The 25195-nt window shown below is 44.3% G+C and overlaps 1 protein-coding gene across 6 annotated transcripts in view; it reads right to left on the bottom strand.

Annotated features, from left to right (window-relative positions):
• TMEM219 (transmembrane protein 219) overlaps positions 1 to 25195 on the bottom strand; it is a 79443-nt gene that overhangs the window by 27087 nt on the left and 27161 nt on the right. For 3 of the 6 annotated variants that reach the window (XM_033946698.1, XM_033946697.1, XM_033946699.1), the window contains exons 3-5: positions 23660 to 23936; positions 19862 to 20009; positions 18913 to 19066 (exon numbers count right to left, since the gene is read on the bottom strand). In XM_033946698.1, coding sequence (XP_033802589.1) covers positions 18913 to 19066; positions 19862 to 20009; positions 23660 to 23936 — 579 coding nt within the window. Of the gene's footprint in view, positions 1 to 1302; positions 1699 to 3825; positions 4328 to 6627; positions 6696 to 18912; positions 19067 to 19861; positions 20010 to 23659; positions 23937 to 25195 lie in introns of those variants that run through there. The other 3 variants (XM_033946696.1, XM_033946700.1, XM_033946702.1) reach the window with 3 other exon arrangements.

Genomic DNA, 25195 nt, shown 5'->3' with positions numbered 1-25195 from the left:
CCAGGTCCCCTTACTTTTGTGGCGCTTCCCCGACTGACGGACCGATAACAGCCCCGGTCCGACAAACCTCCCTTCACTGTAGCCGCGAATCTAAATTACCTTAGGTTCGCGGTTAAGGGCAGGGAGGTTTGTCGGACCGGGGCTGTTATCGGTTGGTCGGTCGGGGAAGCGCCACAAAAGTAAGGGGACCTGGCCGGCTGTGCTGCACCCGGGGCGTTCTGCCCCCCTCCCTTGGTAGCCACTCGAGCCGCGAGGCCTTCTCCTTACCTGCCCTGCCTGCAGCACAGAGCCGAACGGAAGTCTTCCCGACGTCAGCGCTAACGTCGGAGGGAGGGAGGGCTTTGTTTAAGCCCTCCCTCCCCTCCGACGTAAGCACTGATGTCGGGAAGACTTCAGTTCGGCTCTGTGCTGCAAGCAGAGCAGGTAGGGAGAAGAAAAGCCGCGCGACCGAGTTCATCCAGCCCCGCAGGAACCCCGCGACCCTCGGAGGCTTCCCCACAGGATCCCCGCGACCCTAGGGGGCGCCCCAATGGGATTCCCGCGACCCTAGGGGGCATCCCCACGGGATCCCCGTGACCCGAAGGGGGAACCCGCGGGATGCCTGCGGGTCCCGCGGGATTCCCGTCGTCCCCGTTCCCGTGCAGCTCTCTAATTCAGACACAGTCTTTATCTCAACCACCTCTAACGTGAGACTATTCTACACATCTACCATTCTTTCTGTAAAAAAGTATTTACCGTACTTAGATTACTCCTGAGCCTATCGCCTCTTAACTTCATCCTATGCCCTCTCATTCCAGAGCTTCCTTTTACATGAAAGAAACTTGCCTCACGCATATTTATGCAATGTAGGTATTTAAACATCTCTCAAGTACTAGTAAGTTAGAAACAGTATAAATAGCATAAAACAATAATTTGTTGCTAGCCAGCAGTGGGATTACCTACAAGAAACTAGCATTTCACTGGAAACGTGGAGAAAAAGCCTCAAAGCTGTGTTATAGAGACAGCAATCAACACAGACTTTTAGCCACTCATTTCTTATCACTGGCAAAAAACTCCACAATACATTGCAAGCCCACCACTGTGCACAGAGTATAACAAAATAGGAAAAAAATTTTACTCAGCTTATGAGCGGAAGCTCCAATTACATCTCAGCATTGTTCTCATTTTGAGTAGATATCGCTGTGCTCACATCTCAGCACTTCCAGCATTGTTTTTCTAATATAAGATGATGAACGCCACTCAAAACCAGAGCAATTTGGTGAAGCAACTCCACTTGCTGAAAATTTCAACCTCCGACAAGGCCCTTGTTTCATCCTATCACGGCTGCATCAGGGAAATTTCTGTGAAATATTTAAATATAAAAAATATACAAGCTACCACTGTGCATTTAAATATTTCATGTGGATAATTTCCTAAAAGAAAAGTCCATGAGTCGTTATTAAGATGGACTTGGGAAAATCCACTGCTTATTTCTGTGATAAGCAGCATGAAATGTTTTACTTCTTTGGGATCTTGCCAAGTACTTGTGATCTGAATTAGCCACCTTTGGAAATATGATACTGAGCTTGAAGGACTTTCGGTCTGTTCCAGTATGGCATCTCTTATGTTCGTAAGAATCATGGAGCTACAGCCAATCCAGTTTAGATTTAGGATGCCATCTTGCCTCTGGGAGCTCTCCTTCATATCGCCAATATGTTCCTTGGGGGGTAAGAAAGAATCATCAATAAAACCCTGATTCTGCAGCTGAGACAATAGTTCTTCTAAGGTATTTGCTTCCAAGAGCAGATTGACCTTTTCTACTAGTATCTTGAGATACAGGGTTGATGGAATTGGATCTCTCACATGATCAGGACATTGTGGCCTGCTGTAAAAATGATTCATAAACCCCAGCAATTTGTACTAATAGCTTCCCATTGTTCCAACAAGTTTTGGAGCCTGCAACCCACATGAAGAGAATCAAAAGGTATAAGATGATTTAGTGGCTGGGAGGACTGCCAATAATACTTTCAAATTACTTTCTCTTGAACACTGCTTTTCCATGTTTGGTTAAGGCTGGCACTGAGCTTGTAGTCCTGCATAATGTTGACATCATCTTCTGGAATAAAACTTTGGAAATACTCATATTGATATGGCTTTCTGGGCTGCGTTTGTTGAAGTTTCTGGTACTATGAACTGTGTTCACAGGGTTGGGAAGCAATCTGTCTGAGTCTGAACAAATAGTCCTTTGAGATACTGTAGCTCTAACTTTATTGTTTAAGAAATGCATTTCTGCACTTTGGAAGCTTCGCACCATTAAAAAGTATTTTGATGAAACTTCATTTCGTTTATTGGTACAGTCTTCTATTTTAACCATTCTTGATTACTGTAACATTATGGGCTTCTTTTACAAAGCCGCGCTAGCGGTTTTATCACACGCACCGGATTAGCGTGCACTAGCCAGAATCTACCGCCTGCTCAAAAGGAGGTGGTAGCGGCTAGTGCATGCGGCAATTTAGCACACGCTATTCTGTGCGTTAAGGCCCTAGCGCGGCTTTGTAAAAGGAGCCCTATATATTTAGGTGCTTACAAGAAAATTATTTAAAAACTGAGAATGATTCAGAATACTGCTGTTCGCCTCATTTTTGGTTTAAAAAAATGGGAGCATATTACTCCTTATTACTTGAAACTCCATTGGTTACCGACAGAGTCTAGAATTTTGTTTAAATTTTCTTGTATCTGTTATAAAACAGTTTCTGGATTGTCACCAGGTTACCTTGCGCCTCATTTTTCCTTGAGTCACGCTAACAAGATCACACGCAGAGAACACATGTTTAGCTATCCTTCCATAAAATCCTGTCGCTATAAGAAGTTCCTTGAGAGAACCCTCTCATTTCAAGCTGCTAAACTGAATTCATGGCTGGGAAAAATCATTCTAGAGGTCTCTTCCTATTTTGATTTTAGAAAATTTTTAAAGACACTATTTTCTGATTGGTTGGTATCTTAATGCACTGCTATTTTTTTAACAACTCTTTTTATTTCTTCTGATGTATTTTTATCTGTATTACATGCATCAACTTTGCCGGTTAGATTAGTTTTTTAACTGCATTCTTTTTTAACCTCTTAATCAGTTTAGCTATTAGTATTATTCGTATTATATGCATTTCATTTGCCTGTTAAGCTGGTATTTTATCAGCTTTTTCTTTATTTTTTAATGTATTTTATCCGCATTATATTGTAAATGCATTCCACTCATTATTGTTAAGTTTCTCTTCTTCCAATCTATTGTATTTCATCTGTATTTTATGTACTTGCCCAGTTTGTTGTGAACCACATAGAACTATTTTTGGTATGGCGGTATATAAGAATAAATTATTATTATTAGTCACGTTGTCCTCTCCTGGAGGGCCATATATTTCAGCCTTGATGTTTTATTCCATTTTACAGCTGCTTCAGATAGTATGTCTTGGTAGGGAAGCTGGTGCTGATCATTCCCCTGTGCTGATGAAACCTTGTACAAGAGGTCTTGACGTAGGCTGAATAAAGAGGGGTTTTCCAAATGGAAAACTGCAATTTTTGAAGCAGCTCATGTTCTAGCAGATATACTGTATGACAATCCCATCTACAATCCCACTACCTAAGAACTGATTCCGGTAATTTCACAGCTGCATGAAATAATTGTAAAAGATGTAAAATGTTTGGTCCAGTCTTTATTTGTACATACAGTTGCAAAATTGCTGAAAGATGTAACATGTATTGCCCATTCTTTGTGTGTATATATATATGGATTTGGCATGATATAAGTCAACACATAACATGATCTCTTTGATTGTAGTCCAAGACTAGAGAATAGAGGGAAGTCTTTTTTATTGCCCAGATGTTGGCATGTTCCCAGGGAAAGTGCCTTTGAAATCTTTTTAACAAATCTGGGTATGAAAACTCTTCAAGAAGTTCTTCTTCCTGTTGTTCTTGCAGAGTATTTGAACTAGATATTGCAGTCTCCATAGGGCTGAGGTCCCAATGGAGGGAACATGTGAGAGCTCTCTTCTGGAGTCAGAGACGAGTGTTGCAGGAGCAAAGCAGGTAGTAAAAGTGAAGGGCAAGGCTGACAGTTTTCCTGAGACTGAATTGGCTGTGCCTGTGAAGACTGCAGTAGTAGAAATGATAGTGCTTCTAAAATATGTAGGATGGCAGAGCCTATCCAAGACAACTTAAGGTGTTGAATGAAAGCAGTACTCAAGGTAAGGAACAGCTAAGGCAGTTAGAGGAGAGGCATAATGCCATGATTGGACTTTTGTTGCTTAGGAGGGCTCCCTCTAGCTCATCCCTCCCATGAAGGCCGAGGTGTAGGCTGAAGCAGTGAAGAGAAAGTTGGTGGTAACATGGCCATGAAATGAAAACAAATGAAACATTATTGTCAAGAGAGCACTGGTAGAGCATTGTTCTTTTTTTTAATTTAAACTATTCAATGGATAGTAATATTTACTGAAGAATCCGAGCAACTTGAAATAACTGTGACATGTCCTGTTGACACTGAAAAATGAAAAGAGAGGGCAGGAATAAAAAGAGTACAGGAATCTCTACACATGCTTAGAAAAGTCTAATTTTAGATTTCTCTGAGCAAGAGATTTTAGTCACCATATAGTGTGCCTGCATTTCCTTGTCCGCAGAAAAAAAAAAAGCAGATATTAGGAAACGTCATAGTAGTGGGTGTCCAGACAAAAGGGTTGCATAATAATCAAAAATATATGTTGTTACAGAGTGTGGAATTCTTGTGAGAATTTGCGGGAGCCAGTAAGGAAGCCGCTCAGCACCAAGCAGCAGCACCAAATTGCAAGCCTGCTTGTGCTTCTCAACGGCTGAAGAAACTCATGGCAGCCATTTAGCAGAAGGGCAGGAACTTGGAAAGTTCGCTCCTGCCCACTGCACCTCCAAGGGGGGGGGGGGGGTCGGCAGTAGAGGTATGAGGCTAGGACAGGGAGGGGGGCAGGGTGCAGAGCCTGACGGCGGCCTGCAATAATTTTGGAAGGGGGTGTATTCGCTCAAATATAAACTGGGACCCCAATTTTTGGGCCAATGTTTTGGACCCAAAATCCCAATTTATATTTGAGTATATATGGTAGGTTTCACATACTTGTGAATATAAGAACATAAGTACTGCCATCTCCGGATCAGACCTTCGGTCCATCAAGTCCGGCGATCCGCACACGCGGAGGCCCAGCCAGGTGTACACCTGGCGTAATTTTAGTCACCCATATCTCTCTATGCCTCTTGTAAGGAGATGTGCATCTATTTAGCTTTTAAATCCTAGAAAGGTGGATTCCGCAATAACCTCCTCTGGGAGGACATTCCAGGTGTCCACCACTCGTGTTTTTGTTTTACTTTCATCAGAACTCTGAGTGACTGTTTGTTGGAGCTACACACCACATATTCACCCATACTGCTTGGTTTCCTTACACGGTTGTGCTGGGTCAGGACTGTCCAGGGTTCGAAAGCATCTGGATACAGCTAACCACTGTATCAAAAAGGAATTAAGAATATTTTCAGATATTTTTCCATTGGGAACCATCCCTTTTTTAAGTTAGTAGATGATAAATTCAGGCTTGAGGAAACTTTTTGGCTACTGGGAGTTGTGGTAGACAGTAGAGAATGACATGGGGACCGTTTACTGTGGCAAATCGTGGTCACCACAGTAAATTTGCAGAAATGGAGAAATTTGCAACTGGTTTACCTTAGGAATGGGGACAAGACCTTTCACCGCCCCGCAGGGATGGGGGACAAGACCTTTTACTGCCCCATGGGAGCAGTGAAAAGTCTTGCTCATGTGGTAAAAAAATTGCGCCTGTGTCAGACTCGGCATGTCCTCCCCAGCTCCTCTTGCACCTATTTTACCTTCAGGAGCCAGCCATGCCATGATGAAGACAGAAGGAACCCAAAAACAAAGCCTGAGACCAATGTGATTTGAAGAATTTTATATTTTGTGATTAGAATATTTCAGATTTGAAATATGTATCCTGCTAGAGCTGGTATTAGACATAACTGGGGATCGCAAAGCCCAGGCTGTGCTTCTTTAGCTTCTAGCTGGCTAAGGGCTCACTCTCTCTGACCAGGGGGCAGTTGCCCTACTTGCTTTCCCCTAACACTATTCCTGCCATGTGTAACTGAAGTATTCTGTTAGCTTGATTTTTCTATGTAGCATTCTGTTGTAATTTGGTTTGTTCAGTTTTCACAACAGTGTAGGGGATATTTGTGAAAGGGAGGGGAGACAGGGGTTTTGTTGATTCTTGCTCTGTATTATTTGTGTTATAAAATGACAATTGTACAGAATAGTGTCTCTTTTTATACTTTAATAAAATAAATTCAGTATAAAATCATAACTATTTGAGACATGTGTGGATGGGATCTGACAGTTTGCAGGGACTGGGACCGAGCTTGCGGGGATGGGGCAGGGACGGGGACGAGCTCACGGGGACGGGGTGTGAACGGTGATAAATTTTATCCCCGTGTCATTCTCTAGTAGACAGTTTACTATAAAGTTTCAGGTGAATAAAGTCACCATCTAAACACCACTCAACACATCAAACACACAGGCAACCATTTAAGTTTTGTTGTTTATACCTTTCATTTTCTATTAGAGATCCTCTGTGTTCATCCTATGCCATTTTGAATTTCATTACAGTTTTCGTCTCTACCACCTTCTAGGCATCAACCACCCTTCTCTGTGAAAAGAATTTCCTGACATTACTGCAAGTCTACCATCCTGCAACCTCAATCCATGTCCTTCTCTGGAAAATATTTGTTTCTTTATTAATACCTTTCAAGTATTTAAACTTCTCTGTTATCTCCCCTGTCCCTGCTCTACTCTAATGTATACATAGTCAGGTCTTTCAATCTCTTACAGTCTGTCTTTTGGTGTATGCCCCATACCATTTTTGTCACCTTCCTCTGGACTGTTTCAAGTCTTTTTACATCTTTAGCAAGATATGGCCTCCAAAACTGAGCACAATACAAAAGGTGGGGCCTCAACAACAACTTCGGGGGGTCACGTGATGCACTCATCCTGATCAGACGTGTTTGAGTACCTCTCCCGAACTCTGGGCTGATTTTTAGCCATATCCCGCTATATATCTGCATTTCCAGCCTGTTTTCTTTGGCTACCGGTTGGGGCAGGGTCTTGGCTGCTCGTCTGTATCAATTCTGGCAGGGGCGCTTCGTTATGCCGGCCAGAGTCCAGAGGTCTACTAAAGTTGTAAGAGGCCCTGCTACACCAGCTAAGATGGCGGATAATACTTCATCTGACCGCATGCAGCTCACCCCTACCATCATGCTGCAGGCGGATGCAATCGAGGAGCTGAAAAAACACCTTACAACCTTCTTGGACGACAAGCTAACGCGCCTGCAATCCACGGTTGACGGTTTAAAAGATTCGGTGGAGCGGCAGACCACTCGCCTGCAACACGTGGAGGACAGGGTCTCGGAGCAGGATGATCGCACGGTGGCTCTGGAGGCGGGAGTCCGTGCCCTGGAGGAGAAGTGCCGCAAACTGGAGGATCGGGCTGAAGATATTGAGAACAGGAGCCGTAGAAATAACATACGGCTTATCGGACTTCCAGAATCGATATCAGGTGCGAGTTTGCATGACCTGGTCTCCACGTGGCTGCCTAGGGAGCTGGAGATGGATAATGGAGATTCGCCCCTCCTGGTTGAGCGAGTGCATCGGATCGGAGCCTACAGGGAGGGAGAACGGAAGCCGAGGCCGGTCATTGCCCGTATTCTTAATTTCGCTGACAAGACTAAGCTTATGCTTCAATATAAAGCGAAAGGTACAGTCTCGTATGAAGGCCAGCGGCTTCTCCTGTTCCAGGATTACTCCCCTCGGGTCTCTGAGCAGCGCCGTGCTATGGCTCCGTATTGCACGCAGCTCCACACGAAACAGCTGCGTTTTGCCTTGCAATACCCGGCAAAACTGAGGGTCCACCATGCCAACAAATCGCACTATTTTAACACCCCGGCGGAGATTAGAGCCTTTCTAGAGAGCTTGCCAGACTGAGTATCCAGCACTTGCCTGTACTTTACCTTTCCAGTCTGCACGGCATCGGAGACTCGATCCAGCTCTGTGCCTTGTGAGGATGATACCCTGCTGCAACATTGCTGATCTGGACTTTTTGTGATGCTCACCTTTTTGATTTGGCTTTTTTCCTCTCTTTCCCTCTCTGCTATATTGTTTGGGGACCTTTGGGATCCGGGGAGGACCTGTTGTCTCTAGTTGGGAGTGTGAGCTGGTGAATCTTGGGCTCTAGACCGAGTGGAAATGGTCTCGGGGTCCTGTCCTTTATTTTTCCTATTACTTTTACTATCCTGCTCATGTGATTCTTCTTGCTAGGAGGGGGCTCGAGGCTATGTGCCCCTTTTGTGAGCCTGCTTCTGCTCGTTGCTGCCGTCATGGCTTCGGTTCTCAGCCGGGCAGTGCGTGGGGCGCGTGCTGTTGAGTCCCCTTCGCTTTTCGCTTTTCTGATTTCCTCCTTATCTGGGTTTTTGCTTGCTGTATCTAGCGTCTTCTCACTTTTCTATCCTGACCCTTGGGGTGGGTAGGAGGGGGGTTCTGGGTCTGGGGTGGATTGTCTGGGTAGGCTGGGGTAGCCGTTCGCTGGCTCCAGTGGGTCTCTGGGAGATGGTACTGTGAACTACCTGTGTTTTGTTCCAATCTTACTGTGTATTTCTTTCATGCTTTCACTGGGTTGCCCCCTGATGGGATGCTGTTTTTGGGACTGCTGGGCTTTTCATCGGGGCATGAGGGGATTTCTTTTCACGTATGTCTGGGAGGTAGGGGCTTTCGGGTTTGTTGGGAGTACTGCATTGGTGGGTAGGAGTTTGTGGGCAGGGGTCTGGTAGCTCTATAGAGTGGGTATAGACTGGGGTGTTATGGGGTGGGGTATGGAGTCCAGGTTTGGTTAGCGGGATATCCTTTTCTGCCAGATATCGGCTGAGGGTAAGGGAGGGGGGAGGGGTGGTTGTGTGCAGAAAGTTTTCCGTGGGATTGGGGTATTGGAGAGTCAGGGGAGGACTTTCCGGGAGTAGGGCGTGCGGTGGGTAGGGGGGGTAGGATGTGTGTTGTATGGCTGTGGATGCTTGTCGGGGGGGGTGTGAATGGGGGGGGTGGGGTGGTGATTAAGGGTCGTGATGACTGGGGGGCCGGAGGGGCTGCGGGACGTCTGTTTTTCTCTGGAGCCGGGCTTGGCTGGGAGGTCCGGTTTCTGACATGCTTTTCTTTCGGTGCACATAGATTGCTATGGTGGCTTTTTCTGCTCAGTAGTTATGGTTAACTTAACTGTAGTTACTCTGAATGTAGATGGTATACACTCTCCAGTTAAACGCAAAAAAATCCTCACTTGGCTTCGGCAACACCACGTTGACGTAGCTTTCCTGCAGGAAACACACCTGACGGGTACTGAACATGAGAAACTACGGAGAGAATGGGTGGGGGATGTGAGTTACTCCGCTTACAATGGTAGGCAGAGAGGGGTGGCCGTTTTACTGCACAAACACTTACCATTCCAAACTCATAAGATTATTTCAGATAGAGATGGCCGATATGTCATTGTGGTGGGAGAGGTCTGGGGTTCTCAACTCCTCTTCTGCAACCTATATGCCCCAAATGTTTATAGTCATAGTTTTTTTTCTGGGCTGCTGGGAATTCTAGCTCAATATCCCACTTATCAATTGATTGTGGGGGGGGATTTTAATATTACTGCTGATTCGACCTTGGATTGCTCTCCTGCCAAGCCGCGGCCTAGACACTATGCTCGCATGGGGGTGAATTTTTTATGTGCTCAGCTGGAGGTAGTGGACGCTTGGAGAACTCTTCATCCATTTGATAGGGAATATACCTTTTACTCTAACCCTCATTCTGCGTATTCCCGTTTGGATTACATGCTGGTGTCCACCACTTTTTTCGCCTGCGTGGATAGGGTTACTGTTGAAGATGTCCCCTTCTCTGACCATTCGGCGGTGGTGCTTACTCTAGGGATCACGGGCCAGAAGGGGGATAGAACTTGGCGGTTCCCGGCGGCTTTGTACTCGGACCGAGATTTTGGACTCTATTTGCGGACCCATTGGCTGGAGTATATTGCGCATAATGATACCCCTGACGTGGACCCCGAGGTGTTCTGGGACGCTTCTAAAGCGGTGCTGCGGGGCCATATTATTCAATATGTGGCCACTAAAAGGAAACAGCAGGGAGAGAAACTTCTTGCTCTCACGGACCGCTTGGCGGTGTTACGTGCCCGTCACCGGACGTCCTTGACGGCGTCGGATGGACAACAGATCAAATTGTTACGCCGTCAGATCAATGAGATATTGGACTATCGGGCTCGTCAGAATCTTTATTATCAGAGGTTTCGGCTTTATCGGTGGGGAGGTAAGGCGGGTAAACTGCTTGCGAACCTGGTTCGGCCTTATCGGAAGAAACAAATCATCAGGCAGGTGAAGAATGCTAGGGGGGATAGCGTTACGCAGGAAGCCCAAATCCAGGAACAGTTTGTGGCTTTTTATAGCGCTCTTTATGCGCGAAGGGATTTTACGGAGGCGGACCGCGATGCCTTTTTCCGGGATATTTGTCTCCCACGGATCTCCGTTACTCAGGCTGAACACCTGAGTGCCCCTATCTCTCTAGAGGAAGTTCGTTTAGGGATCCGAAAGTTGAAGCTTACTAAGTCTCCGGGGCCGGATGGTTTCGGTCCGGAATATTACAAACTCTTGCCTGATCTTCTGGCGCAGCCCTTGGGGAATTTCTTTAACTTTTTAGCTGCGTCTACCTCTGGTCTCCGGAGTAACCTAGCCCACATCACCCTGCTCCCTAAACCCGGAAAGGATCTTACCCAGGTAGGATCATACCGTCCGATTTCGTTGCTGAATCAAGATGTTAAATTGTTGGCTTCCATCCTGGCAGCACGACTGAATATGGTCTTGCCCCAGCTTGTCGCGGATGATCAGGTTGGATTTGTACCCCAACGGTATGCTTCTATGAATCTCCTTAAGGCTTTGACGGCGATCCACGAACATCGCGATGGAGGGGGCACTTCTGCTATCGTTGGGTTAGACATGGAGAAAGCCTTTGACAGTATTTCGTGGCAGTATCTCTTTTGGGTGCTTCGGGAGTATGGCATGGACGGGAACTTCCTTATGTGGATTCAGGGCTTGTATACCTTGCCGCAGGCCAGACTTATCATTAATGGAGGCCTTTCGTCTCCCTTCTCACTATGTAGGGGCACGCGTCAGGGATGCCCCCTTTCCCCTCTTCTGTTTGTCTTGGCACTGGAGCCGCTCGCCATTAAGATCCGTAATACTCCGTTGTTGCGGGGAATCCAGATAGGGAGCATGGAGTGCCGTATCACGTTGTTTGCGGATGACATTTTATTATTTTTGGATCAGGCGCCCCTTCATTTGCCGGTGGCGTTGCGTTTGGTAGCGGAGTTTGGTGTACTGTCGGGTCTCCAAGTAAATTGTGCTAAGTCCGAGCTTCTTCCTCTATCTGGCCTGGGTCCTGAACCTTGGCATGCTAATTTGCAAATACCGCCGGTGCGGAAGCCGATGAGATATCTAGGTATTTATCTTCATACTGATCCTCGGGTTATGTACAGAAGTAACGTGCTAGCTGCTATTGATAAAGTTCAAAACTTGTGCTCTGCCTGGCGAGATCTCCCATTGACCCTGTTGGGGAGGGCGGCTTTGATTAAAATGATCCTCCTACCCAAATTGCTGTACCCTTTACAAACAGTGCCTTTTTGGGTGCTGCAGCGAGATGTGGGGCGGCTACGGTCCATTTTTACCTCGTTTCTATGGCGCCAGAAGGCCGCGAGGATAGCTTATGTGAAATTGACTCTTGCTAAAGGGGAGGGGGGCTTGAGCCTCCCGGACATCCGTGCGTATAATGTGGCGGCTCTCTTGCGTTTTGTACATGAGGGGGTGACTGGAGTGGCTCGTTTTTCTCCGTCTGGTTGGCTGACTGGGTGGTGCGCACCCTACACTTTTATCAATCTTCTCCATGTGTCTTCGAGTAAGGCGGGGGGCGGAGTGTTGCCTTCTAAGTTGCGGTTCTTGCGACCCTTCCGTTTGGCCTGGCAGTGGTGGCGTAGATTACAGGACAGGTCTCCGATTGCCTCCCCTTTTTTGCAGCTTCAGGGTAATCCTGGCTTCCCACCGGGTCTCGGCCATTCGCCATTCGTCTCCTGGGCATCTAGAGGGGTCTCTAACCTATCTTTTCTGATTGCGGCCGATACGGGTACTTGTGTCTCGTTTGCTTCTATTCGGGAACGATGGGGCATCCCTAACCAGCAATTTTTTGCTTATTTACAGGCCCGGCACTATTGCCAGACTTTGCATCAACAGTTTGGAGCGGATTGGCTGTGTGGCTCTTTGGATGCTTACCTACTTAATATCTCGGCTTCTCAGAGCTCCCTGTCGGTATGGTACAGGGCGATTCGATCTGTAGCCTCCCAGGACCATTTAGCTGCTCTCAGAGACCGGTGGAACCGCGATCTTGCCGCTCAATATACCCATGATACGTTTCTCGATCTTTTTTACACTTTGCATGCTTTTGTGAAGTCTGCGGCTTGGCAGGAAACTCAATTTAAAATCCTCCACAGGGCTTACATTACTCGAGAGAGAGGGGCGGGCATGGGATTATGGGAAGACCCGATGTGCACTAGGTGCTCAGGAGCTCCGGGGACGCTCCTCCATTCCTTTTTGGAATGCCCTGGCTTATCTATCTGGAATTTTTCTTTTGCACAGTTGCAGTTGGTCTTGCAACGATCAATTGAGTGGGATTACAAGACATTGCTCCTAGGGGACCAGTCCCTGTTGGAGGAGCAGGGTTTCACGATGCCACAAAGGCGCTTCATCTACATGACAGTACTAACGGTTAAACGAACGATCTTACAATTTTGGGTGCAGGTGGGACCTGTCCCCTTGGATAGCTGGCTGACTCAGATGATTGAGCTGGCGCGGTTCGAACTTTATTATTTTAAATGTTCTTTTAATCCTGAGCTTCGGGCTTACCTGGCTCTTTGGAGGGTGTTCCTGCAGCTGCCTCTGGTTCTCCGGCGTGGGGAGGGTGGGGAGGGGGGGATGGTGTGACTGGATGGGGGGTATGGAGAGTATGGACGGGGTTTGCATGTTTGAATGCCTGATCTGCGATGGTTGGTTTGAGTGTTTATTCTTTTGGGGGACCTTATAGGGGGTGGGTTGGGTCTGTTTTCTACTAACATACAAAAAGTCTTGAGGCTTCAATAAGAGGTGGGCTGTTCTTATTTGGAATGACCTGTGCTTGGTGGTTTCTCTTGTTCTTCTGTTGAGGATTGTTCTGCCTCTGTATGACCAGCATGTATCTGCTATTTTGTGTTGCACTGGTGTTTTGTATTATTGGATTTATGCCTGTTTCTTTTGTGGTCTCTTGAATAAAAATGATGTTCAAAAAAAAAAAAAAAAAAAAAACAACAACTTCCACAGGAGCATTGCCATCACCTTTTTTCTGATGGTTATGCCTCTTTCTATGCAGCCTAGCATCCTTCTGACTACAGCCACCATCTTGTTATTGTTACCGTCAGACACAATCACTCCCAAGGTCCCACTCCCTATCTGTTAATGAGAGCCTCTCACCTCCTAAAACATACAACTCCCTTGGATTTCTACTCCCCAAGTGAATCACTTTGTACTTCTTTGCACTGCATTTTAATTGCTGAACATCAGATTATTCTTCTTCATGTTTTTCACTCCCTGAACATGTCCACTCTGTTACAAATCTTGGTATGATCCACAAAAAAAGGAAAACCTTACCTCTTAAGCCTTAGGCAATGTCACTGAAATATATTGAACAGAACTAGCTCCAGCACTGATTCTTGAGGAACGCCACTACTCATCTTTCCTTCTTCTGAGTGAATTCCATTAACCACCACTTTCTGGCATGCGTCTGTCAATCAGTTTCTAGTTTGTTCACCACTTTGAGTCCTAACTTTAGCCTGTTAAGTTTATTCAGGATCCCCAAAGGCTTTGCTGAAATCAAGGTCTTCATGAAAAGATGGTTAAGAAAACTAAAATAATAAAGTAAATTATATCTTGATCCAATTCTCTGTTCGCCCAGTCAAAGTATTCAATCAGATTCACTTGGCAAAACCATGTTGCCTCAGATCTTGCAACTCATTGGATTCTTGGAAATTAATTATCCTTTCCTTCAGCAATGCTTCCATTACTTTCCCAATCGAAGTGAGGCTTAATGGCCTGTAGTTTCCTGCTTCTTCTCTGTCACCACTTTTGTGAAGGACCACATCCACTCTTCTCTGATCTCAAAGAACCTTTCTCATCTCCAAGGATTTATTTAGTAGCAAGAGTATGTCTGTCTTTTTTTCCAAAGGTAAAGAGCATCCTGAATATAGGGATTGCCTCCCACTGTAATTTGTTTAAACTCTTGAAGTGACAACCATAGGATTACTCATAGGGGAGTAGCCTAACTCAACCTTTCTTGGATCTTTGCACCCAAAAGGCCAAGTAGCAAAGTTGGGTCACTTTATAATATTTCTGAAAGTTGGGCATAACTATACCCCCTTGGGACAGAGCGTGACTCAAAATCTCTGTTCACTATTGGTTTATGCTGCCAAATATAGTGGTAAACAATTTTAACTGAGTGAGTAATTATAGTGCATAGTCAAATCTCAAACATTCCATCATATACCCAACACAAAAATATCAAATCTTACTAAGTTTCAGCTAGTAAACATAGAAACATAGAAGGTGACGGCAGAAAAGGGCCATAGCCCATCAAGTCTGCCCACTCTAATGACCCACCCCCCTTGATTTTACCCCCTTAGAGATCCCACATGTGTATCCCATTTCCTTTTAAAATCTGGCACGCTGTTGGCCTCAATCACCTGAAGTGGAAGTTCATTCCAATGATCAACCACCATTTCGGTGAAGAAAAACTTCCTGGTATTGCCATGAAATTTCCCACTCCTGATTTTCAGCGGGTGCCCTCTTGTGGCTGAGGGACCTTTAAGAAAGAAGATATCATCTTCCACCTCGATGCGGCCCGTGATATATTTAAACGTTTCAATCATTTCTCCTCTCTCTACGTTCCTCGAGTGAGTATAGCTGCAATCTATTCAGCCTTTCCTCATACGGGAGATCTTTGAGCCCTGAGACCATCCTGGTTGCCATTCATTGAACCATCTCAACTCTCAGCACATCTTTTTGGTAATGTGGTCTCCAGAATTGTACACAATATTCCAGATGAGGTCTCACCATGGATCTGTATAACGGCATTATGACTTCGGGCTTCCGGCTGACGAAACTCCTACGGATACAACCTATCTTGGCTTGCCTTTGATGAAGCCTTCTCCACTTGATTGGCAGTTTTCATGTCTTCGCTAATGATCACCCCTAAGTCACATTCTGCCTTAGTCCTAGCTAAGGTCTCACCATTTAGTGTGTAAGTTCTGCATGGATTTCTGCTGCCAAGGTGCATTACCTTACATTTTTTTAGCATTGAAGCTTAGCTGCCAAGTGGAGGACCAATGTTCCAATAGAAGTAGGTCCTGCGTCATACTGTCGGGCAAAGTGCTCTTACTTACTATGTTGCATAGTTTGGCATCATTGGCAAATAATGTGATTTTACCTTGAAGCCCCTGAGTCAGGTCTCCTACGAATATGTTGAACAGGATTGGGCCCAAGACCGAGCCCTGCGGCACTCCACTGGTCACCTCCGACATTTTGGAAAGGGTACCATTTACCACCACTCTCTGAAGTCTACCGTTTAGCCAATCCTTGACCCATGCAGTTAATGTTTCTCCCAATCCCATCGATTTCATCTTGCTCAATAACCGGCGGTGTGGGACGCTATCAAAAGCCTTACTGAAGTCCAAGTACACGACGTCTAGGGACTCCCCCGCATCCAGCTTTCTTGTTACCCAGTCAAAGCTTTAGATTGGATTGGCAGGACCTTCCCTTTGTAAATCCATGCTGGCGGGGATCCCATAGATTCTCCTCATCCAGAATCGTATCTAATTTATGCTTGATTAGTGTTTCCATGAGTTTACTCACTATGGATGTGAGACTCACCGATCTGTAATTCGCAGCCTCTGTCCTGCAGCCCTTTTTGTAGAGTAGGATGACATTAGCTGTTTTCCAGTCCAAGGGGACTCTTCGCGTACTCAGGGAAAGATTGAAGAGCACGGATAACGGCTCTGCCAGGACATCACACAACTCTCTAAGCACCCTGGGGTGTAGATTGTCCGGTCCCATGGCTTTGTTCACTTTGAGTCTTGATAGTTCGCAGTAGACGCTGCTGGGTGTAAACTCAAAATTCCAAAACAGGTCTTCCAACCTTTCCCTTGCTTGCAACTGTGGACCGGACCCCGGCGCCTCACAGGTAAAGACTGAACAGAAGTATTCATTTAGTAGTTCGGCTTTATCGGAATCCGATTCTACATAATTCCCGTCTGCTTTCCTAAGGCATTGTATCCCATCTGTGTTTCTTTTTCTATCACTGATGTACCTGAAGAAGGATTTATCCCCCTTCTTAATGTCCTTTGCTAGATTCTCTTCTATTCGAAGCTTGGCCTCTCTGACTGCCGTTTTGACAGCTTTAGACCTGGCCAGATAGTCTTCTTTTGCCTCTCCCTTTCCTGATTGTTTGTAGGAAATAAATGCTTTTTTCTTTATTTTAACAAGGTTCGAGATTTCTGTAGTGAACCACTGGGGTCTATTATTTCTCCGTCGTTTGCTTACTGTTTTTATATAGCGTTTTGTTGCTTCGTGTAGGGTAGATTTCAGGGTTGACCCACATAGCCTCTACATTATCTGTTTCTGCTTGGTCTTGCAGCGCCCAATGGACGAAATCTCCCGTTCGTTTGAAGTCAGTGCCCTGAAAGTTGAGGACCTTTGTTGTTGTGTTTGATCTAGTGAAACCTTTCCTGAGGTTGAACCATACCATGTTGTGGTCGCTGGAGGCCAGCGTATCATCTACCAAAACTTCCGATATGCTTTCTCCGTTGGTGAGTACCAGGTCCAGTATCGCCTGGTCCCTAGTGGGCTCCAATACCAATTGTTTGAGTCGTGCTCCCTTTATGGAGGTTAATAACCTTTTGCTGCCACTGATTGTTGCGGCAAGTGTGTTCCAATCTGCATCAGGCATATTGAAGTCCCCTAATAATACTGTGTCCCCACGCAAAGTGATGTTCTCTATGTCTTCGATTAATTCCATATCCTCGTCTTCCTGTTGTCTTGGAGGTCTGTATACCACACCAAGATACAGGCATTTTCCATTTCCTCTTGCCAGGTTCACCCAGAGGGATTCCCCAGTGTACTTGACATCTGTGATTCTGGTAGTTTTGATGTCTTCTTTAGTGTATAGTGCTACCCCTCCTCCTAACTTGCCCTCCCTGTCTCGACGAAGTAAGTTGTAACCCTGTATAACCATATCCCACACATGTGAGTCCATGAACCAAGTCTCGGATATTGCCACTACGTCTAGGTTCGTTATTTCTGTCACTAAATCCAGAATTTTATTGCCCAAACTGTGTGCATTAACATACATAGCCCTCCATACCTTATGTTTGCTAAGTCGCTGTGTAGAGTTTCCCGCCTGAGCTAATGTGACTCCTAAAGTATTGTTTTCAATGTGTTTGCTAAGTCCCTGTGTAGAGTAAGTAAGCATTTTTAACCACAACAACTAATATTTAATTTATCATCTTCCGGCATTCAGAGATCCTCTGCATTGGGCTGTGTGAAAATATTCATGAAGTCACCTCACAGTCGCCCATTTCTTCATTGGTCTCTTGCCTTCATATCATTTCTTACAAAAACTTTTCAAAATTTATAATGAACTGGATTTAAAGAAAGAAAAACTTATCTTGCATTCCAGCCACTTCACTGGACCACTGCCAACATGGCAAATATAGTGGAACATCTTGTAGTTAAAAATTTTAAATAACAGAGAATAAGTAAAGCTGTAAAAAGATACAGCAGTTTTGGCAAAATAATCATCTTTATTGCAATAACCCTGCCCTACCATGAGATCATTAAGCCCTCCCACTTCTCCACCCTTTAACTATAATTCACTTTATACAGATGCTCTCGTTTAGCCATGAGATTGACCCCGAAATATCGTATGTAGTGCGATGTCCACTTAAATGGATATAGTGATTTTAACCTGTCCACCAACTGGTGAATCAAATTTGAGAGAAATGGTGATATTTGAGAGAAATGGTGTGGCAGGCATGTTAGTCTACTCTTAAAGATAATTTGTAGAAATAAAAAACAAAACAAAAAGAATCTAAGTGGTACCTTTTTTTATTGGACTAACTAAAGCTAATCTAACCATGTTCTAGTTAGTCCAATAAAAAAACTATCACTTAGATTCTTTTTGTTTTCTTTCTACAAATTGATATTTAAAATCTCAGATTTGAACATGTTAGTTTTGAAGCCTGATAATTCCCCAAGATTAAGGAAGGATATCATGAACAGCCAAACAAGATACAAGGCTTTTTAAAGGCAAGGGACAGTGCTTGCTGAGGGTCAGGGAGAGACAGTGGAGAATTCTTGCTATAGGATCTGGGGTATATATTTAAACCTCCACATTAATGTGCTGTAATTTATTTACTGCATAATAATAAAACCACTTTTTGGACTATTCGAATGGTATTATGGTTTGTGTTCCAAGACTGCATCATATTTAATTACCTATATGTGATTAGCATGGTGGCAAATTACCAGCTACCCTATTTGTGATGCCACTGTCTAATCATGAAGGAGTGTAACCTGCATAGAATGGTCTCTTGGGCAGACTGGATAGACCATACAGGTCTTTATCTGCCATCACTTATTTAATATGAGAAAAGAACTTGATAAATTGGGCTTAGCATGCTCAGCCACCTTCCCCATTATTACCTTAGATAGTCTGATGGTCAGTGAAGGGTCTGGATAATAATCTGCTTGATAGCACGATGCCTCTTCCCTCATGTTTGATCTCTGGAATGCAAAGATGGTCCGAGAAAGGATTTGGGAGTTGGTGAAATTATCCATGCTGCATTCTGGTGGTTTCCTAAAGAACCATGAAATGGTAACTAATAATGAAGCTGAGTAGAAACTAAAGATCATGTTTGCCTGCTACAGCTACAGCGATTCTGTAGGGTGTGATGTGCCCAGTGCAAAAATTTGTTTTATGTACCCCTCCCCCCAAAAATATAGCAGCTCACCACTGATCTTTCTGTCCTATGGAATGTTCAACAGCTTTGTCATACTCTAGAGAGTTTAGGAGGCTACCTTCATGTTCTTTCATCAAGAGGAGCTCAGAGTTGGGTAAATAACATCATAGTCCCCAAAGAAATCTATGTATATTATGTGCCTGTGTATGAACTAATGTCTTCAGACTACTGTCAGACTAGTTCATAAAAGATGACAGATGGACAAGCTAGCTAATCACACCAGAGTTGATATCTTACTGAAGACATCACAAAGCTATCTTTAGGGCAGAACAAAATGCAGAGGCTAATTTAAGAGCACAGACAAGCTATTTTTTCCCCTATGTGGGTACCACTTGATAAAGGACAGTTAAGGCACAGCAGCAATAGGTTACAAAGATGTCTCCTGTTTGACAGACTGTGAGGACCAAGTGGTCCTTACCTACTAACATCTATGTTTCTGCCTGCAGCTGATTGCCTGCTATCATCAGGCCAATTATCTGGTGACACCAGTGTGTCAGAGAGAGCACAATTTGAATTTTACAATTCAATGTCTCTAAAGCATGAAAATAAACAAGAGATATGAATGGCTGGTGGCACTCAAGAGTCTTGATTCAATTACTAATTCAGCATTCCTGGGAAAAAACATTCCTTACCTGGTTTGGGGCAGGAGAGAGGTCGAGGCCATGAAAGTGATGCAAGAGTTTAAGGTTCGTTGCTGAGAGCAGGCTTGGCCTTTTCCACATGCATTCCTTTGCCAGGGAGTCACCACTGTCATATTAATCAGTTCCTCTGCCATATCACCTGATTAGGAAGCAATCAACATCGTTATTTACCTATTAAAGAAAAGCTAGTTACCAAGAGACCAAAACTCAACTCCTGTGCTAAAGTCGGCGGCATACATTCCATGCTGCCAGAATAGCGGAGAACACTAGCTCACCAATTCTCAAAGGAAATGGTATTAAAATTATGTGGGGCGTTCAATAATTTACCTACTTGAATATGAAAGAAAATAGCGTGAAAAAACAACTCTGTGCATGTTGTGACATGTCTCAAGGTTTCTCATGCATAGTTGCAGCTCAGTGCAAGTCTAACATTCCAAGAGACAGGATGTCAGGAGAGTCCTCATGCAAATCAAGTAAGAAACTGCTAGATTTGGAGCACCATTCAGTGATAAAATTTCTCACAAAAGAAGGGAAAAAGCCAAAGGAGATCCATGAACGATAACTGCAGTTTATGGTTAGTCTGCCCCATCATTCTACAAAGTAAAATTTTGGAACAAGCAGTTTAAATGGGGTATAGAGTCCATTGAAGATGACTCTCACACTGGATGGCCTGTGGAAGCAACTTCCACAGAAATGTGCAAGAAAATCAAAGATTTAATTTTGTCAGATAGAAGAATTAAGGTTTCCCAAAGAAATGGGCATCTTGGCAGGTATAATCTGAAAATTAATTAATGAAAAGTTGAGCATGTCTAAGGTTAGTTCCAAGAATGCTGATGCCATGTCAGAAGGCCCTGAGGATCCAATGCTGTCATGAGAACTTTGAGATGCTCTGTGAAGACCAAGTGAATTCAAGACAGAAAACTCTGCAGGTAAAGTCATGGCAACTGTCTTCTGGGATGATGAAAGACTTTTGCTTCTGGAATTAAGAACATAACAATTGCCACTGCTGGGTCAGACCAGTGGTCCATCATGCCCAGCAGTCCGCTCACGTGGCAGCCCTCTGGTCAAAGACCAGCGCCCTAACTGAAACTAGCCCTACCAGCGAACTTGTCTAACTTTGTCTTGAATCCCTGGAGGGTGTTTTCCCCTATGACAGACTCCAGAAGAGCGTTCCATTTTTCTACCACTCTCTGGGTGAAGAACTTCCTTATGTTTGTACGGAATCTATCCCCTTTCAAATTTAGAGTGCCCTCTCGTTCTCCCTACCTTGGAGAGGGTGAACAACCTGTCCTTATCTACTAAGTCTATCCCCTTCAGTACCTTGAATGTTTCGATCAAGTCCCCTCTCAATCTCCTCTGTTCGAGGGAGAAGAGGCCCAGTTTCTCTAATCTTTTGCTGTACGGCTGCTCCTCCAACCCCTTAACCATCTTAGTCAGTCTTCTCTGGACCCTTTCAAGTAGTACCCTGTCCTTCTTCATGTACGGCGACCAGTGCTGTATGCAGTATTCTAGGTGAGGGCGCACCATGGCCCGGTACAGTGGCATGATAACCTTCTCTGATCTGTTCGTGATCCCCTTATCATTCTTAGCATTCAGTTTGCCCTTTTTGCCGCTGCACATTACGCAGACGGCTTCATTGACTTGTTGATCAGAACTCCCAAGTCCTTTTTCGTGGGAGGTCTCGCCAAGTACCGCCCCGGACATCCTGTATTCGTGCATGAGATTTTTGTTACCAACATGTATCACTTTACATTTATCCACGTTGAATCTCACAAGACAACCATTACCAGGGAGAGTTATGCCAACACAATGATTGCTTTGTGGGAGTCAATCAAGGAGAAAACACGTAGAAAACTCACAGCAGGCATGTTACTTCTTCACAATAATGCACAAATGCACATGTCACAATAATCACAGGCTGCCATCTGAGAATATGGATTTTAGTAGCTGAACCATCCCATTCTACAGTCTTGATCTGGCTCCCTCGGATTATTTCCTGTTCCGAGTTTTGAATAAATCTCTCCGAAACAGTGGTTTTCAAGTGATGAAGACGTCAAGGAAGCTGTGATGTCCTGGTTTAAAGGTGAAACAGAAAAATTATTTTCAAAGGGATTAAAGTCATTGCAGGAAAAGTGAATAAAGTGAATGGAGCTTAAAGCAAAAATTTTATGAAAACTCTTTTCTTTCCTACTGAGGTATATAAATTATTGAATGCCCCTTGTATATGTCTGCTGTAAAAGTGAAAGCAAGGGGGGAAGAGCATGCAGAAGAGTTTCACAGTAAACGCAGCTCTTGTGTGCATGCATCAGGCAAACCTGAACGTGAAGCCCATATTGGCACTACTCTTCTGCGCCTGTAAATATAAGTTTTTCCTTTTTTTTGGTACTTGAAGGCTTATATTTAAGTGCAGAAATCAAGCACCAATGTGTGCTTTCACTTATCTTCTGAATGATGATGAAAGTTGCATCGCTATTCAGCCCAATCGGTCCACTTGGGAGGTCCTATTTTTCAATTTTTCAATTTTTAATTTTCTTTGCATGGTGTGTGCTGTGTGATAGGGTGCTCCGTAAGGTTAAAATATCATATCACTCTCCTATCCAGACCTGAGTTTCGCTGGAATGGCTTCCTCAGGAGGAGTGTATGTCGATAAGTGATATTTTTATAACTGTTTATACATCTCCATTGCATTTATACTAGTGCACACATATAGTAGTGCAGATCAGTATGCTCATATAATAAATATAATATCACCATTATGGGACTTGGAAGATGATGATGGTCCCAATTTGTTTTCCCTATCAGTTCGCAACTGGAGGAAGCACTTTGATACTGAACACTTTTCACTATTATTATTAATAATCAACCAGTAATTTAATATACAATATCCTTCACCAAGAGTACCTTAAAATTGTCCTTTGCATTGAATGTATTTGCCCTATGCAACAAATGTATTGTATTTCTAGCTGCTATACTTATATTGCCTTATCGTTTGCCTTGCTACTGTGCTCAATCCCCTAAACATTTATTCAGTCCTACACGCAGTACATAGGAATTATCTCACTGTTGCCATGCATCCTTTCAGTCTGTTGTTTTGTATATCTGCTATGTGTGAATTTGTAACTTTGTTGCTATCCTTCCACTGTGTATGTAAAATTGTAACCCGTTCTGAGCTCCTTTGGGAAGACGGGCTAGAAAATCGACTAAATAAATAAATAAATTGTGAGAGTGAGGCGGGAGAGAGTGGGCATCTTTCCTGCTGATCTTCAATTTGGTTTGGTGGGTTTGTTTGGGGTTTTTTATGTGCTGATCTCTACCACCAGTAACTCATCTCAAGTAAATTTAGTGAGCCTATGTGAACATCTGCAAACTTCATTTGCTTGCAGGGTCTTTTGAGAATGACTCGCCTTTTTGACATTATTATAATAGCGATCTCAGTAGCAGCCCATCGGATTTTGTTGTGAAGTTTTGAGAATCTTCCTCATACGGCCTCTTTTACAAAGCCGTGCCAGCGGCTGCTCTGCACTAAAGGCCCCGAAGCCCATAGAGAATTAAAGGGCTTCAGGGCTCTTTCCACGCGGCTTTGTAAAAGAGGCCGATAGTGTCGGGCACAAATCTAGCCACCTTGCTGTGCAGACTAGAAGGGCCTGGCTAGTCTTTATCTGTTATCTGTTACTATATACTACAACTTCTATCAGGTCTTTTCAGTTTAGTGCTTGAGAAGCTTGTGCACAGACACAAGAAAACGAGAAAATAAACTCTTCAGTGATAAGCAGAAAATAGTAACCTCACCCTTCAGTCCCAGCTGATGGCCAGCAATGGTCACTCTCCATGGGCCTTCACCAGGCTCAGACACACCTGAGGCATGAAAGACTAAGGGAACCAGCACAGAAATGTTAACCCATTGCTCGGAAGTTGCTGAGATGTTGAGATTGGCATGGTCAACCAGTGGAAATGCAACATGTTTCCGCAGAGCAGGATTTAGGGACATGACATCATCACTTCCATCCAGGTTCCCATTAGGGCAGAACTGCAACTCTGTGACAGACTGAAGGAAAGTGTTCCAGTCCTAGAGTGAGATAGAGACAAGACACGTAAAAAACAGAAGTACTGTTAGTAATGTATTATTCAATGCAGTACATGTGAAAAAAGGTGCTCCAACATGATACAAGTCAGATGTTAAAAACAAGAATCAATTCACATCAATGTAAAATCAGATGCCACAAAGCAGACCAAGTGATATCTCCACATGAGCAATTTTCAGGCCAGACCACTGCATCAGTGGCCTAATGACTGTATACTGACAGGAAATTTTAAAACAATCCAGGAACATTAAGATTTTTGAAGTTAAAATGATCAGATCATTTAAACCAAAAAGGTCATAAGAAGACCTAAAATTAAATGCAAAGAAATGTAGAGTAATGCATTTGGGGATTAATAATCGGAAGGAACCGTATATGCTGGGAGGAGAGAAGCTGATTTGCACTGATGGGGAGAGGGACCTTGGGGTGATAGTGTCCGAATATCTAAAGGCGAAAAAACAGTGTGACAAGGCAGTGGCTGCTGCCAGAAAGATGCTGGGCTGTATAAAGAGAGGCGTAGCCAGTAGAAGGAAGAAGGTGTTGATGCCCCTGTACAGGTTATTGGTAAGGCCCCATTTGGAGAATTGTGTTCAGTTTTCGAGACTATATCTGGCGAAGGACGTAAGAAAACTTGAAGCGGTCCAGAGGAGGGCAACGAAAATGATAGGAGACTTGCGCCAGAAGACGTATGAGGAGAGACTGGAAGCCCTGAATATGTGTACCCTAGAGGAAAGGAGAGACAGGGGAGATATGATTCAGACATTCAAATACTTGAAGGGTATTAACGTAGAACAAAATCTTTTCAAGAGAAAGGAAAATGGTAAAACCAGAGGACATAATTTGAGGTTGAGGGGTGGTAGATTCAAGAACAATGTTAGGAAGTTCTACTTTACTGAGAGGGTGGTGGATGCCTGGAATGCGCTCCCAAGAAAGGTGGTGGAGAGTAAAACTGTGACTGAGTTCAAAGAAGCGTGGAATGAACACAGAGGATCTAGAATCAGAAAATAATATTAAAAATTGAACTAAAGCCAGTACTGGGCAGACTTGCACGGTCTGTGTACATGGCCATTTGGTGGAGGATGGGCTGGGAGGGCTTCAATGGCTGGGAGGGTGTAGATGGGCTGGAGTAGGTTTTGACGGAGGTTTCGGCAGTTGGAACCCAGGCACAGTACCGGGTAGAGCTTTGGATTCTTGCCCAGAAATAGCTAAGAAGAAAAAATTAAAAAAATTTAAATTGAATCAGGTT

The sequence above is a fragment of the Geotrypetes seraphini genome, chromosome 5, assembly GCF_902459505.1.
Source record: "Geotrypetes seraphini chromosome 5, aGeoSer1.1, whole genome shotgun sequence".
NCBI lineage: Eukaryota > Metazoa > Chordata > Amphibia > Gymnophiona > Dermophiidae > Geotrypetes > Geotrypetes seraphini.
Note: the sequence above shows the minus strand (reverse complement) of the source record. Positions and strands in the feature narration are given on the sequence as shown.